Consider the following 17908-nt stretch of genomic DNA (forward strand, 5'->3'; position numbering starts at 1 on the left):
TTTTTCCCTCGAAATTATTCAAACCAACTTTACAGGGAGTTATACCTGAAATCTTGATTTGCATAGCACAAAGTAATTCATAAAACTTTGAATTTTGTACTTTTCCTTTCCTTTCTTTAGACTTTTTCTTTTCAAATGGAATGCAAGTTCAGCTTTTTATTTTATTTAAAGATATTTTCCAGACCTACATGCAGAATATGCGAAATAGGATTTCGTTATACTGGTATTTTATTGAAAAAAAAATTGATCTGAGCCTGAAGGCCAAGATAACAATGTTGCTGTACTGAATATCCCTAGCCACATCGATGTGGGTTTGGTTGAAAGAGTGTAGGCATGCATCGTGCATGGTGCAAGGGTCGTACTGAAAGTCATGAGCAACCCATTGCTGTAATTTCAATTCCAACAAATGACTGCATGATCGTAATCTACTATGCAGTAAAATCGTAACTAACGAGAAAGACAGCTACGGCGCGACAGCACATTCTTAGTCATAACATAGTCAACATAGAAAAACTTTATATATAAATGCACGTTTACCATGAGTAACATAGAAATTTCTTTCTTTTTTGTAACTTTGAACATGTATTTATATTAGGCGATTGTCAAGATGGCCGTGGCTGGAACAAGATAACTATGTGACTCTCATTCGTGCCGTAGCCTATCTTTCTCGTTAGCCATGATTGACATAAGGTGACATCATTAGCTTCTATCACATGACTTCAGGCAGTGTTTGCAAACTAGCCGACAACGATGTTTCGTTTCGACAGCATGCTGTCATTGAATTCCTTGTTAAAGAGAAAAAATCTGCTGCTGAAATTCACCTCAGACTTCAGCGTGCATACGGAGATGTGTGCATGGGTGCCAGCAGTGTTAGGAGATGGGTGAACCATTTAAAGATGGGAACACGAGTATCTAAGATGAGCCTTGTAGCGATCGCCCTCGAACTGCAAGAAGGAAAGAGTTGAGTTCTGAGATGCATTCTCATTGAATTTCTTGAACCTGGACAAGCCAAAATTATGCTGTCCGCTATATCAAGACACGTTTGAAACTCTGTCGTGCATTGCACGAGAAACTCCCTGGAAAGATCATTCTGCAACTCGATAATGCACGGCCTCACACTACTCATGTCAAGGTGGAGAAAATCCAAGACATTTGGGTGGGAAACTCTTCCGCATTCTCCCTACAGTCCCGACTTGGCACTCTCTGATAGCAATCTTTTCGGTTCTGTAAAGGAACAGTTGCAAGGTCAATGCTACAAGATGCTGGAAGAAATCTGGATAGCAAAGCATCAGTGTCTTTCCGCAAGGGAATATTGAAACTTACAGAACGGCGGGAAAAATGTGTGCAAAGAAATGGAGACTAATTTGAAAAGTGACGGAAAAGTCTGTAGATTAAGATGATGTTCCTGGTTTGTCTAAAAAATAGAAATCAAGATTTGTAACAGTGGATTGCTGGTGAATTTCAGTACGACCCTTGTATAATATTGACAGACAGTTGTGTTATTAAAAACTTTGTTTTTAGGTGAGTTCGCACATACAGCATATTGTATGTGGTACAGCAGTATGCAGACGTGACAAGTACTTGCCTGCATGAAGCAACTTAACTCACAGTGAGATACGTTTCATAAAAGTAAAATATGCAGTAAAAAGCAAACATTGTATTATCTGTGTTTTCAGTTATCCATGCGCATTTGTCCAGTGATTAGCCCGGATAATCAAAGTTTTCTATATAGAGACGTTCAGAAAAAAAAGATTTACTCTGCTTACTTTGAAAATACACTTGATAACCGTTAATGGTGATTATCCCGCCCTCACTGCACACCAATGACAGATAATTTCACAGTCCTTTCGCGAATATTAGAAACTCAAAATAATGCAGTTGATGAATGCAGCTCTGTCAGATGTAGGAAAGGAGCAGACAACACAGAGAAGTGAAATTAGTTGTGCAACCGGGGTTGCACATTGTGATAAGTTTACAGTGTACAAATGTGATGCTAGCTCAGATCTTCCAGGCTGGGTCCTGATCAAGTCAAACCTACATGCAGTATGTTTGGCTTAGTTGTTTTGTATTATTTATTGGGCTCGAACCAGGAGTATCAATTGAATGGAAATATCAAATTGGCGTGAAATGTAGTTTTCCAATAATAACACCACTGCTGTGAGATCCATTCAGTTGACGTGCAGAGCCTGTTGTTTTAACTATCTGCATTTCGATAATAATTGCCTAACGTAACGTGGAGAGGCTGCTCGGAGACTAAGGCAGGAGACGTGTGCAGCAGTCTCCTTGCAGTGAAAGACGTTACAGAATCTAGTCTGTACAACGTAAGAGCCTAACTTGTACATTTGACTTGGACCAGTATCAATCAAGCCAAACAGTTTCACATCTTTACAGTGAAATGTTCCGCAGGACAGGGGAAGTCATTTCTCTCTTGTTCTGTTCATCGAATTTAAATATAAAATTGTTTTCTGTATATTAAATGTTGTTATGTTAATGTTTTCACTTTCAAATAACACATAATAAAAGTTATTGAATAAGAAAGAATACCACAAGTTTATTTCATATCTTACTCAAACGACAACACTGTAACCACATGAAAAAGAACGAACAAATGCAATAACTTCATGGTGCGTGTCAGGAAGGCACTTACAAATGTTTGTTTGTGTCTTTCAGTGCTTGATTTTGTTGTATTAGTTTTATGCTAATGTTAAGTTTATTAATTTTCTTATTTCATTTTGTGTAATGGAAAACAAGAGATGTACCAGCAATACAGATGGACATTAGCTACTACCACATGCCAGCTCGTTATCAATGCAACGTAGGTAAAGTAAAACCCTGATTTGAGTGACCTTCAATTAACCTAAACCCGCACTTAACATAAATTTCAGGTCCCGAAAATCATTCCATAGGATGATTCCGTATTTTCATATTTGATTTAATGTAATTCACTTCAGAATAAAACTAGCATTCAGTGTAAAAAAAAATTAGGAATGCCAAAAATTGTATTTCTCATTTTAATTTTTCGATACGTACGAAATTGTGGAAGCTTGCCATCATTCGGTACACAAGCAGAGCCAAAGTAAGATGATGTTTCATGTAGTTTAAATCTGAAAACTGCTTGGCCTTTGACCTTTCTGACTTTCTGTTAGTCGCTTGGCATTGATGACAATGTAAGTTTCAAGTTTGTCTTTGCTTGTTTCGGCAGCACATACTTCATAAGCTGACCTTACTAAAGAAGTAAATGGAGGGAATGAGTTTGTGGTGGCTTGTGATGATAATGTAAGCACAATGGGAATCCATGTTCAGGAAATCTGTGATGATGAATACAAAAAGATGATACAGAATAAAACCAACTCCAACATTCAGTGAAGCTATTGCCAGTAACTACAGTGAAACCTCTCCTTACATACACCTCTAAGATATGGACACTCCTCATATACGGACAGATTTTTATGTCCCAACTGAAATAATATAGCAATAATGATAAATTTAACTCTCGTTTACAGACACTCTCAGACACGGACACGGACAGCTGTTTCACAGTCCTAAAGCTTGCTTTACTCCTGACTGCAGACAGAACTTTGATTTCAAGACTAATGTGTTACAAAAATGGAAAATTTAGTACAGAAATTCCTTAACATGAAAGAAGACAATAAGGGTCTCGTAGGCTACCACTAGCCTAACCGGCTACCCCTTGTTAGCTGGAAGCGGGTGGATAAACAAAATCATATAATTTAACCTGTTTGATGGATGCAAGATTTCCGCGATCGTGAAATTGTATTTGACACATGATAGGGTTAGTAGGATTATTCTCGTCACTTCAATCAGTTGTTCTGTTTCCAGAGACATGGCACCTGAACGTAAAGGTTAAGTTGAAAACTGTAAATTACAGTACTGCATAACTGTAGAACTAGAATAAAATTGCATGGCACAGTACTGTATTTTCCTTTTTCGGTCTTATCTACTGTAGTTCAAAGTTGCAAAGAATTTACTGCAGTATACTGTATTTAGAATTAAACTACAGTAATGCATTTCATTTAAAGCGTGAAGGGATACATAATGCATATTATAAATTTACTGTTAGACTGGGGAGCCTCCCTCCCAATAAAGGACACCTCCCAGATGCGGACAGATTGTTACGTCCTTTCGATGTCCGTAAAGGAGAGGTTTCACTGTATATAGCACCATTTAAAGTGAATGATTGTTGTAGCCAGGTAAACTAATTGGAAAGGGACATTTGAACTTGAAGCACAGTTGTGTTGTGCTAAAAGCAAACTACACTTTTGGACTATTTTAAAAACTGGAGTATATTAAGTACATATCTTTTGTTCGTAAATATCCAGATTAGCTAGAAGAGTACATTTTAAGGGTCTTTATATTACAATTTTGCCAAATATCAATTTTATTCCCTATGTTAGATGTGGAGGGAATTCTAGAATATTTGTGTACCGGTACTTGATTGACTGCAATTTAAAAAAAAATTGTCCCCTGAAGAATGTTAAAAAGACGTTTTACTTTATATTACGTACGACTATTTTATTAATCGAATTGAGGGCTATTCCATGTTAATCACTGTTAGTCGAATATCATTATTTGGAGTTTTGAAATATAAATGATTCCTTTTTGTTGTTCCTCTGTCAGCAGCTACCATCCCTCCAAGGCTGCCAAGACGTCTGCTGGCAGGGGTGTCTCTCTCTTTCCCCAGAAGTCTGCAGGCAGCTGTTGGTTCGGTATAAACTCTGTTGCACTGTGCAGCCAGATCTTCTCAATGCCATGCCTGGACGGCTGGCTATCTGTCAGTCCAGTCACATTGCTTCCTTCTTCCAATTGACTGCAGTCAGCAGCAATATCGCCACCTGAAGTTGCTTCCACCAGACCAACAATGCTGCCATGGTCAGCAGCACTTGACTTGGGCTGCATCAGCCTCTCTTCTGGCTGACTGCAGTCAGGGACTTCTGTAGCAATGTCGTCATCACTTGTTCTCGACTGCATTTGTCCAACAATGTCGCTTTCTTCTGGCTGATTGCAGTCAAACACCCGTGTGGCATCTGACGTCAAGACATACCTGGCATATGATGCTGACTTGAGGCGTGGGTCCCTGCTCGAGAGTTTGCCGGGGATGTCGCTGGCCTGGGCCGCATCCATCTGCCCGCTGTCGCTGCTCTCTGTGTCCGACGAGCAGCAGCTGCAACGAGGAGGTTACGTGAGTGTGCGAGGCTGAGGCCATCGTAGCAAGTTAGGAAACAGTCTGCTCACCAGGTGGGGGCAGGGGTCTCGTCAGACAGAACCGCGTGGAGCTGATGCAGTAGTTTGTCGCACACCTGAGCCATCTCTCCGAGTCGCTGGTGCTGTTGACAGAGACGTGTTATGTTACACGGATTGAGGCTAATTTGTATTATTTAAACATAGTTTTTAAGTTCAGATTTGGGGAATTTTAGTACTATACTTCTTTCAACTCTTTCTATTTGTAAAGGTGCTTTGAGATGAATGTGCAAATGTCAAATGTCATATCTGAACAAGGTACTGTTTATAATGGTTGGAGGCATCAATATGATCATCGTCTGCTGAATACATGTAAAGTAGTGATAAGTAATCGTACGATGAGAAATGCAGATGCCATTTTTTCTATCACTTTTAAAATTCCATTTATAATCGTGAGTCATGATTTCTTTACATTGGTCATTGGTAATCTGCATTCTCTGCTTGTTCCTGTTAGAAAAGGTAAAGGTCTGGTGAGATTGTACACCACTTTTAATCTCCAAAAAGCTTTAAAGTAAAGTGTCCATTTTAAACTGTTAAACAATTTCTATATCCTTAATAATCGCGTCAACTAAAAAACTCGTCTCTTCGCGCCTTCAGTACTTCAAGATTTAACTGGATTCAGAAAAACTCATCGAAACTTCTCAGTGTCACGTGACCAATGACAACTCATCATTGAGTTCTGCTGAATGTGGCCAGCAAGTGGGCGATGGAGAATAGTTCTCAGTCATGCCTCATGTAGGCTTACCATATCTTTAAACTTAAAAATGAGGACATCATATCAGTCTGACTCTTTCAACTCCTGAATATCATCTTACTTACAAATGGCTATTAGAGAACTCAGAGATTCATTGCCGCCCCCACATAAGCCCACTCTCGGTCCCTATCCTGTGCAAGATTAATCCAGTTTCTACCATCATATGCCACCTTCCTCAAATCCATTTTAATATTATCCTCCCATCTATGTCTCGGCCTCCCTAAAGATCTTTTTCCCTCCGGCCTCCCAACTAACACACACTATGCCCATATGTGCTACATGCCCTGCCCATCTCAAACGTCTGGATTTAATGTTCCTAATTATGTCAGGTGAAGAATACAATGCGTGCAGTTCTGTGTTGTGTAACTTTTTCCATTCTCCTGTAACTTCATCCCTCTTAGCCCCAAATATTTTCCTAAGCACTTTATTCTCAAACACTCTCAACCTCTGTTCCTCTCTCAAAGTGAGAGTCCAAGTTTCAGAACAGAACAACCAGTAATATAACTGTTTTATAAATTTTAACTTTCAGGTTTTTTGATGGCAAATTGGATGACAAAAGCTTCTCAACCGAATAATAACACGCATTTCCCATATTTATTCTGTGTTTAATTTCGACCTGAGCGTCATTTATATTTTGTTACTGTTGCTTCAACATGTTTGAATTTTTCCACGTTTTCAAAGGATAAATTTTCAATTTTTATATATCCGTTTCGAAATATGTTCTGGGCACGAGACATATTTACATCATCCGCATAAAGAAGCAGCTGATGTAACCTGTTCAATTCCAAACCGCCTAAATATCTTACATACCGGTATACAAATTCATACAATGAGGCAAAATCGTTCAATTTCAAACAGTTAAAATGAATTCACATATTTAATATGCTGCATGTTTTGATACTTACTTCCTAAATTATTATTCTAAACTGAATATGGGAATAGAAATACATAAAAACTACAAGACTGAACTTCATTGTTCAATCAAGTTTCAGTCACTCATGTGCCAATAGAGGGTAACTTAATTTAAATAATCCATGAATATTTCTCTGTTGATTTGATTCTCTTTAAAATGTGATAAATTTTTAACAGGTACAAATCAAATGCTATGCAATTGAATGACGGAAGTTGTACTTCACTATAGCTAGTGCTTTCAGTGAACATGGCAAAGAACTAGTGATTCTCGTCTAAAAGCTTGCGTGATCCAATAATGTAGGTAAATTGAAGTAACAGGACAAACAGAATCTCGTGTGAGTCATATGCGAACCGACCAGTGAAGTGGTAAGAATAAGAAAATGGAGGGGAAATGGATTCTGTACTTCAATTCTTCGAAAAGTCTCGACTGTCATTCTGAGCTCCTGACTAGTATGTCGACAATCTTAGCTCCCATCTTTTAAGAGCTACCCATTTTAAATTAAATCCACAGGTCCAGTTTAGGAACATTCACGTTAATTTTGAAAGTTCTTCCCGGGCAGTAATGTAATGGTGTGATGGAAGTAGGGCTGCACCTTGAGCTTGCCGGACTGCAGCGTGGCCTGTGCCTGCTGCAGCTCCGCCACCAGTCTGCGTGCGTGGGCTTGATCCAGGCAGGGGCCCCAGCCCCCAAGCCATGCCTGTACCTCCTCCTGGACGTCAGCAACCCGAACATACAGCCTTCGCCACACATTCTGCACAACATTAAGTTTTAATAAGAGGAACAGCTGAGGTTCAATTTGGTATTTGTATGTATGTATGTATGTATGTATGTATGTATGTATGTATTTACACTGCAAGTGGGCAAGCACCCGGTGGCAGTGGTATATACAATATAAACAATACACAATAAAATGATAAACAATACACAATAAAATTTACAATAAACAATACAATTTTACAATACATATACAATTTTATACACAATACAATAAGAATACATAATACAATTTAACACAATAATAATAAAACATAAATAAAATACTTAATTTTACAATACAACCTACATAATTATATATAGGCCCTACGTAAGTTTCAATAGTCTTTCACTTTACTCTCATCTCATTCCCTGTAGTGGCACTATGACGCATTTCACTGACACTTTAGCACACATTTCACTGACACTATAGAACACATTTCATTGACGCTATAAATTATGACTGATCGGAACTATTCACTGCACTGTAAAACCATAACTTCACTGACTCACCTCGCTTCACTGATACAACAGTTCAAATAAGTCAAATAATTACACCCTTATGCATACTTATAAACAGAACTACATTTAAACTAAACATTTCTAGTCTAAGGCCCTCTTACACGCTATTTTTAAATAATTTGCAATTCAAACCACCATATGTGTCCTGTGTAACGATCCAGCAGAAATGAATGAAGACCTGTGAAGCATTAAGATCAGAAGAAACTACAGTTCAAAAGTATTGGAAAGCACGACTGCTAATGGCTTCATTGCCAAATGCAAGGCACTAGACAACAACAACAACAATTCAAACCAAGGAAGTAACTCGTCAGGCTAGATAAATACATGTCACCTTAAAAAATTAAATGTTAAATGTTACCTTAATTTTAATTTTCACTTTATACACAACTTTTTAAGTTATTCTTGAATCTCCTTAAGGAAGGACAGCCCTCAAAGACCGCTGCAGGTAGGTCATTCCAATCATTTATAGTTCTATTTAAAAATGAGAATTTACCTACATCCGTTTTCTGTTTCCTACATTTGATTTTAAAATCATGATCGTTCCTACCATAGTACGTTGGCTTTTCTAACCGAGCCGTTATGTCTACCCATGCTTTCTGACCTAGATGTGCTCTATACAATGATGTTATTCTAGTTTTCCTATGTGGAGGTTACCATTGTTCGACGTCTTGTCTGGGGAGTCGCTGAGTGTGGTGAAGAGGACTGCCGCAGGCGTCTCGTCTGCTGCCTGGTGACACGGGGCGCCAGCACTGGTTCCAGCTTCCCTGCACCTGGGCATAAAATCATAGCAAGCTCATTCCAGACTGTCAACAGTGATGTGACAACAGTTTCTGAAATGGAGAATTTTTCCAGGAGACTTTCCACTTGACCAAATTGTTCCTTTCTTTGCCTTAAGAACAGTCATCAGCTTATCAAACAAGTCATAAATCGTCCAATTTATGATGGCTGACTCCAGAACAAGCGCCATTGCCACATTTGCTTTGCCAGACATTGATACTGATTAAGAAACGAGCACTGGCAAATAGTGTGTAATTTTCTGAGAACTTTACTGGTCTGATCTAAATTGTCACAGCACTGTATGCTTCATATGGGGCTAATGATTGCATATAATTTCATTTTAAAATAATTAGTTATTATGGACTGAGAAAAACATTAATATGGTGTGTGCCTTCATTATAGGCTATCTGTGGACTCAGCTCAGGCAGTCACCCATACCCAAGCAAGTATGAAGTCTTACGTTGCATAGAATGTGGTCTACAGTTGTCCGTTTTCGTGTGACTGTGTAATATAAATATATGTGTTGAGTAAATGAGTCACAATTATATCATTAAAATTAATAAGCCAAAACAACTGTTTAATAAAGAGAAAATTTTCAGAAAAATTTATAATTGGTAGAAAATTATAAAACTGAGCAAAATCAGCAGGTAAAAAATTCCTGTTATCTATACCAAAAACCAAGGGAAGCAAGAGAGTTGCTGTAGGTGTGACCAAATTATCTTATAATTGTATTGTTAAAAACAGTATAATGAGAAAAACCTGACCATATTTTAAATATAAAGAATATTTCGAAGGCTTAGAGTGAAACTAACGCAACTACAAAAATTTATATTTTTAGGTCTTTACACCAGTCGTTAATAATTCGTCCTTCTACTTGGTCACAAAAAATCGTAATTCAGTCCGAACAGTCTTGTATATAACACAATTTGTAACTACAAAACATGATGTCGTTTGAAATAAGCGTTTTGCCTTGTAAGTACTTTGTTGTGAATAAAACATCGATTCTAGTTACGTTAATTTCATATTAAGTCCTCGATTTTTTAAAGGGACTTGCGAAGAAAGTGTGAATATTGCTTCATATTTAATATCATATGCATAAGGAGAAGTTACCGTATTTGAAATATACATTTGAAAATGATTACTTAATTAACCTTATTTCGTTGTCCATGAACACTGCAGACAATCTACGTAGTGAAGCAGAATCTTTAACTGAACGCAGATTCATTTCTGCCCAATAACGTTGGTGATGGTTAGATGCAGGGAAAATATCAAATTTCATGTTCTAAAATCTAAACCATTCCTGCTAGCGGTGTGGGTACAAGGATTTCTGTAAGTCACAATATCTAGAATACAATTAACATCGAAACATTTTCATATTTCATGTTTTTGTAATTTTATAATAGTTATTTCTTCTTTTCATATTTTGCACCATGTTTTTCTTCCCTTCTGTTAATATTTCTTTAACTACCACTGAACTGGGCTAGAGACATTTTAAGGAGTGAGCTTTAAGCAAAACAAAAATATGGTTCCTATTCCTCCTTTGCTCATTTTTTCGAATCCATTGAAATTCTTTTCAGTGTTGCCATGTCTATATATGTGTAAATTAATGTTTTAAACAGGTTTCAACCATCAATTTTGCTGCCTATGTAATTTCTTCCCATTTTGTAGTTTCATCGTACTAAATATTAGTACCCAGAATCCAGAAATTCCAGAGGGAAAAAGACCTTTGGGAAGGCCGAGACGTAGGTGGGAGGATAATATTGAAATGGATTTGAGGGAGGTGGGATATGATGCTAGGGACTGGAATAATCTTGCTCAGGATAGGGACTGAGGGCGGCAGTGAACCTCTGGGTTCTCTAGAGCCATTTGTGAGTACTAAACAATATTAACTGGCAGAAAGTGTAATCTTTTGCCAGAAATTTGTTGTTGTTGTTGTTGTTTGCTAATGCTGACTTTCTGACAACGAAATCATTAATTCTCTCGCTCTCAGTATTTTTCACTCAAGGACGCCAAGTTGATAGTGGCTGGCGGTGTTGAAGATGATTTGATCCATTTCCTCGTGAAGACCACGTAAGGGGCAGAGTGGTGAAGGAGATATTCCAATCCTGTGGAGATGCTGGCCAAGCAGTCGCGACCCGTAAACAGTCTAAAAATTGCAACTGCATTCTTACTTGGGTATCCAGGGACGTTCTGGGTTGAGACAGATTCCTGCCTTTTATTTTTGGAAATTTGGAGATGATGATTTGTTATAATTTTGTGGTATTGTGAAGTAATTCTTTTTGTTGTATAATAGGATAATTGTGTAGCAGGTTTCTGAATAGTATCACAGCCCTTTTTGGCAAGATAATCAGCAGCATCATTGCCAGGCAATCCGCAGTGTGCTGGTATCCATTGAAAACTATTTTTTTCTTTAGGTTGTTGAGGTGAAATAGACATTTCCAGCACTCAAGAATTTGTTGACTTTTTGGTGTTAAAGTGGATGTTATAGCTAAAATGGCTGCTCTTGAGTCAGAAAGAATTACTGCTTGCTGGAACTGAGCTATTCTGTACAGAAGATTTTGAAGTGTCGTACATATGGCCCCGACTTCTCCATCAAAATTTTTAGTACCGGTACCAAATCCAAGGGGTTTGTAAAAGGAGAAAGACGGCATGTAGCTCCAGCAGAAATATAGAAAAGTTCCTTAAGTTACATTGTAACCAGCATTGAGTCCAGCCAATGTAAGAGTGTTTTTTATTCTCTTAGGTGTAAAAAATAAAAAATAGTGATAGCTACTTCTTGCATTATGCATATTTATTGTATTTTATTTATCAACGTTAAATATAAACAAAACTATTAATTTTTAAGGGCTTATTTTGTAAATAATGGTGTAAACCTGCCCCAAATGGTTTTGGAACGAAGATATTTTAGTATGAAGCAGTGGCGTAGCATGAAATTATGAAGCAGTGGTGTAGCATGAAATTTTGAGCAGGGGAAGCTAACTCAAGTTGTCTTTCATGCAATATGAGAAAACGTATTACAAAAATACAGTCTTAAAATAAATACTAGGCAATTTCAAGTCAGCAGTCGAAGATTGGTTGGAACATCGTAAGTAACACCAATAAGGCATGACCTCAAATGATACGTAGTAAAATATGATTTCACGGTTTACACATATCTCTAACAAATAGACACGTATACGTATAACATTAGCTCACTCCCTGTCATACTTAGAGAAATCACAGTATTAGTATCATTACGTAAGTATGCGTCTGTCTTTTGGTTGTCCTTCATTGACAGCAAGGGAGTTGGTCATTTGTTTTTTAAATCACACTTTTATTTGTAAGTCAGTCTTGATAATACAATTGTCCTAAAAAAATTCAAGTAAATCGGTGTCAGGAACTGTTATTTCGCTCATTATTTATTATATCAGCCACAATGCACACTAACACTTCAACTGAACACAACTGACGAAAAGGGATAACTCGGAAACTACTTATTTTAAATGTTAAAGCTAGCTTCTTGCGAGCCTTGCGACTAGGGTAGTTTAGTTAGAAAGGGATGGAAAATCTGCGGGGTGGATTACACAGAAGAAACCAGTCTGCTTGGAAGCTGGTGTGTGCAGGCTTCTTGTTTACTGCTGCATCACAAATCATCCTGAGCTGCCGCATCACAATATTTAACGCGTAAATATAAATTCTATTAAAATTAATAAATAATTTTCTCCATAAACTGCAGGTTTATTATGAAATTATTATTAACTGGGGAAGCTAAGCTTTTTAGCTTACATTGACGCTACGCCACTGGTATGAAGTACTGTATTTATTTCATATTGTGCCAGACTAGTGATGACTTAGGCCTGCATTCTCCTGAGAAATGGTTAGCTTTTTTTTTTGGCCAAATCTGAGATGGTCGTACATTTACAACCCATATTATTGATTTAATGTTCTCTACTTGGTAATCCTTACTTGTTTATGCAGAATGCTATTGATATTGAGACTGGATAGGTAGGACATATTATTGCCCCTTAGGTTGCAGTGTGTCTGGAGTTGAACAGCAGACAAGTCTTCAAACTTAAATTTAATTTGAAAAGAATTCTTAGCAATGCTCGGCTCACCTGTGCCGCTGGTACTCCTAGCCTCAATATGCAGGACCTCACTCAGTGACTTCCTAACCTCAGTCACATCGCTGTTATCGGCATTCTGCGGGCTCAGACTGGGCAACACACCGTCTCTGTCATTATGGCTCCATTTGGCACCCTGGTCATGGGACTCCTTGGAGTCCTGGTCTCCGACATGTTCGAACGCAGAGCAGAACGTGGCACTGGAGTCGCTGTCCTCCCCACTGAGCTGAGGGCGCTCGGCACTCCACATCAAGCGCGGAACTGACGGGTCCTGCAGCGTGGTGCGCACAGCAGACAGCAGTCTGTTCAGTCGATCAGGGATCAGCATGCATCAACTAACAAGACTAGACTTGTCTGTAACCAGGCCTTCAGTCTATACATAATGTTCTGCTATGCACAACATGACTGAACAATGAGTACTATGTTCCTTAGAGAGTGGCCAAGCACTAACAGGGTTGCCAGATTTGGAGATAGGAAATAAGGAACACTTTTCATCGACATTCAGTTTCTTAGGAAAATCACCTTTTATTGAGTATATGAGAGGAGATGTAATACATTTTAACTAATAAAATTAATCATATTATTGTTAACAGAAGAGGAGATGATACTAATGGATATGGTACTGGAGCTAAATGACAGCTGTGAGCAGTATGGGATGCAAACGAGACGAAGACCATGGTCATTGGAGAAAAATATACAACGTAAACGTGCGAATTCGAAATGAGACAGTACAACAAATAGACAATTTCAAATACTTGGGGTGTACTATAAGCAGTAACATGAGCTGCTGCTAAGACGTCAAAAGGAGGATAGCAATGGCCAAGGAAGTTTTTAATAGGAAAAGGAGCATCTTCCGTGGACCTCTGGAAAAAGACTTAAGGAAGAGACTAGTGAAGTGCTTTGTGTGGAGTGTGGCATTGTGGCAGAACCATGGACATTACAACGAAGAGAAACGACTAGAAGCATTTGAAATGTAGATATGGGAAAAAATGGAACATGTGAAACAGAGAGGATAAGAAATGAAGCTGTGTGGGAAAGAGTGGGTGAAGAAAGAATGATGCTGTAATTGATCAGGAAGAGGAAAAGAAATTGGCTGGATCACTAGCTAAGAAGAAACTGCCTACTGAAAGATGCACTGGAATGAATGGTGAATTGGAGGAAAGTTTGGGGCAGAAGAAGATATCAGATGATAGACAACTTTAAGATACATAGATTGTATGTAGAGACTAAGAAGGAAGGCGAAAAATAGGAAAGATTGGAGAATGTTGGGTTTGCAGTGAAAGACCTGTCCTCGGGCAGAGAACTATGAATTAATGAATATCATTGTGATGTATGCATTATAAATTATAATGATGCATTACTGTGAACTCGGTCTTTATTCTTTTACACTCCTAAATTTCACTTTTATTTCTCATTTGAAGGTGTTATATTTAACAATGACTGTCTAACAAAATCTTTTTGTAAACTTCACTACGGTGTTCATGATTGTTGAAGTAGGTACACACAAGGTTCATTTTTGATAAGATTTGCAGTACATATGTTTTAGTATATCTCTGCCATTGAGTGGCCATTGAGTTTCAAGCGGTTTATCTTGGTCGTGGGCGTAGAGTACTAATAACTGAAACAAAATATATCTAGTTGCCTTCATTCCAGTGCTCTGGTCACTGCTTGCCTTGTAATGTAGTCATACTTTTTCTCACAGATTAGTATACCTTTTGCTATCTTTCTTCCCCCTCACCACAAACTGTGATGTTGCACAGAGGCAGAGATATAATACGAGATCTAGACTTCTATTAATTTCATCCCTCCATTTTATAACCATTAATGAAAATATTCTCTCCGTAAACGCATTTGATGAGAAAATGCTTAGCAAAATCTTAATTACAATTGAAATATTTTTCAGATTTTGTGTACCAATTAAATCTATAACATACATACATCTTTCTAGTTCTGTAATGAAATACGTACTATTACTTCACGGGTGATTAGACCCAATCAGAATTACGTGTGAATTAAATAAAAATGGAACATTTAGCAAGTGGTTCAAGATTCGCACCGTACATCTGGCAACACTGAGCACCAACTCTAATCCACCCTGTCCTATCCTATAAAAGTAGTATAGAAGGAGTATCTGGCTTGGACCCTTTACAGGGAAAAAGAGATAGATTTTTACCATAAAGTTACTTTAACAAAAAAAAAAAATGGCATATTAAGATAGATGGTTGGATAGTGTTCAACAAGATTTGAAAGTGTTGGGAGTACAAGGATGGAGGGGAAGGCAGAAGATGGGAGCGAGTTGAGGCACATTGTAGAGGAGGTCGAGGTCTGCAACACGCTTCAGCACCAATAATGATGAGACTGGGGCACATTCGAACAGAGGGGTTTTTTTTTTTTTTTTGAGAAGGAAAATTAGTTTTTTTTTTTTTTTCGTTTGGACCATTGGCAACAATGCTTCCACCTTGAGATCCTTTTTGTAGGGGATTATGTTATATCACAGTCTAGTATATACAGTTGCGAAGCTCAATACGTAGTAAATGTGCAAACATTAGATAGTTGCTCACCACTAGGATCGCTAATATCGCCTCATTACAGACAACGCAAAATAGTACCATCACAGTCTATTGTTTCTGGCACCCTCAAAACTCAAGCTTCGTGACTGTATATAGTAGACTGTGGGATTATGTTATATGTAGCACAGGCTTGTAGGTGTTTGTGGAAATTTTTCTCAATTAAATTTGTTAGCTTATTTCTTAACCTATGTGATTGGACTATATAGTCTTATATTATAGGCCTATTATAATTTTATAGAGTACCCTAAGTTTCCCAACCAGAATACGAGCTGGAAGCATAATTATAATACAGCCATTGATAATATTTTTTTTAGACAAAAATATATTGAATTCCTGCTCGGTAGAACCTCTTTTATATTATTATTATTATTATTATTATTATTATTATTATTATTATTATTATTATTATTATTATTATTAATCAGGATTTTAACTGAAACTCCTGAAAGAGAAGGAATTGAAATGGAAATTAATGAAAATAAAAAAGAAAGAATCATTTAAGAATTCAGTATATGTTTTTATTATCTTTACTAAACACAGGAGATGACCTTTTAAAGACCCCTTGGGCATTTTACATAACCATTTGTACAATAACAATTAATGTAATTCGTTCTCTTTTAATTAAAACTAACCGATCATAACATGACGGAGCTGCACACTGATTCAACTTGAACTTATATTCTTAAATTAAAAGAAATTAATACTACTGCATGTGCAAATTCAATGAAGAAATTTCTAATCGATCTGCAGTTATATATTTCGTACAGCATGGTGATATTCTGCATAAATGTCGTATTTCTACCTAATTGTGACAAAATTTGATGTTTAATTAGTTCTTACTGATGTATAACAAGAATAAATAATTACATATGTTTATCCTTCTGCGTACTTACTTTACATACCACAGGGAACGTTAAAATATTTGCACAGTGCTAACAAAAGTTAAAAGTACGAATTTTATTTAATACTTTCAGTTAAAGATTTATCATATTCCAAAACCAAAGGTTTGGTCACTATTCTCTACAACTTCTTAGAATTTAACTGAGAAAAATTAACTGCGTTACAAAAAAAATGCCCCAGTTGTCCGAAAGAGGCTCCCTTGTCCCTGCTTACAGCAAAAACCTATGTTGTAAATACAAAAATACAAGCCCTACATGACCACAAAAATTGCCATGCAGTAAAATTTTTTTACGAAGTAGTGCGTGTTCTTAATTTGTAATAATGAACGAAGCAGCACTAGAGACTGGCAAGATAAAGGAAAGGTAAGCTTGAAATGATGCACCCAGTTCATGAGAACATACCACACCACATCTCTGTGATGGAGGTCTCTAACTAGGGTGTTGAACAAGCATAATTCTCTGCGTGGATTCCAATTCTTTTTCATCGCCTGAATAGCGCATATACTTATGCAGTAGCTCAAAAAGTATTTGGTACCTACATTAAAGGAATTTTGTAAAATATGTTTGATGTTGATTGTTGAAATACAGACTTATTAAAAGCTACCGTACATCATGAGGAAAGTGCAATGACTGCACAAACCATGTATCAGTACTCTGACGAATGCTAGGATGGTGATTAGTGGCATTCTTCTCACCTCGGATCAGTGACAGATCCAGTAGTAACTATAATTTTGAAGAGGTTGAACATTTGAGTGGGTAGAACTAACTTCTTCTTGTGTCCCACAGTCGACCTGGTTGGCGAGTTGGTATAGTGCTGGCCTTCTATGCCCAAGGTTGCGGGTTCGATCCCAGGCCAGGTCAATGGCATTTAAGTGTGCTTAAATGCGACAACTTCATGTCAGTAGATTTGCTGGCATGTAAAAGAACTCCTGTGGGACAAAATTCCGGCACATCCAACAACGCTGATATGACCTCTGCAGTTGTTAGCGTCGTTAAATAAAACATAACATTTTAACATTGTGTCTCATATCACTAAAATTGTTCTATGAATATTATTACTGGTCAGAGTTGCCTAAATGTTCTTTTAAATAATAGTGCAGTGTGCTTTTAGTGTACAATTAATTTCTCCTTTGTGCACCACCTGCATTCAAAACAAACGAGTTTAAGCTGAAATTTAAAGAAGATATAACAATTTCAAGTATGAATATTGCTGGTACATGGACAGTGATGAAAGAATCTGTAAGGTAAGTTATGAGCTTAATATGACAATAATATTAACAAGTAAACAGGTTTGAAAATACCTTGAAACAAGTGTTACACCCATTTACATTTTAACTATTTGTATGGAGTTCGTAGAAGAC

General features: G+C 37.4%; 1 protein-coding gene across 1 annotated transcript; it reads right to left on the reverse strand.

The window, feature by feature from the left end:
• Positions 1–40: 40 nt before the first annotated feature.
• LOC138700885 (uncharacterized) lies at positions 41–16010 on the reverse strand. The gene is made up of 5 exons (XM_069827279.1): positions 13073–16010; positions 8856–8971; positions 7519–7677; positions 5254–5345; positions 41–5182 (listed from the first exon to the last, which is right to left on the reverse strand). Exons 1-5 carry the CDS (start codon positions 13404–13406, stop codon positions 4642–4644), a joined length of 1242 nt encoding a protein of 413 aa, XP_069683380.1. The 5' UTR covers positions 13407–16010; the 3' UTR covers positions 41–4641.
• Positions 16011–17908: the final 1898 nt, after the last annotated feature.

Source organism: Periplaneta americana, chromosome 6, assembly GCF_040183065.1.
Source record: "Periplaneta americana isolate PAMFEO1 chromosome 6, P.americana_PAMFEO1_priV1, whole genome shotgun sequence".
Classification (NCBI taxonomy): Eukaryota; Metazoa; Arthropoda; class Insecta; order Blattodea; family Blattidae; genus Periplaneta; species Periplaneta americana.

Excerpts from the sequence above, each read along its gene's own strand:
- LOC138700885 (XM_069827279.1), bottom strand. The coding sequence starts at position 13,406 with ATGCTGATCCCTGATCGACTGAACAGACTGCTGTCTGCTGTGCGCACC. Across the intron at positions 7,678-8,855 it reads AGACAAGACGTCGAACAATG|AATGTGTGGCGAAGGCTGTA; the intron begins GTAACCTCCACA and ends AATGTTGTGCAG. Across the intron at positions 5,183-5,253 it reads GAGACCCCTGCCCCCACCTG|CTGCTGCTCGTCGGACACAG; the intron begins GTGAGCAGACTG and ends TCCTCGTTGCAG.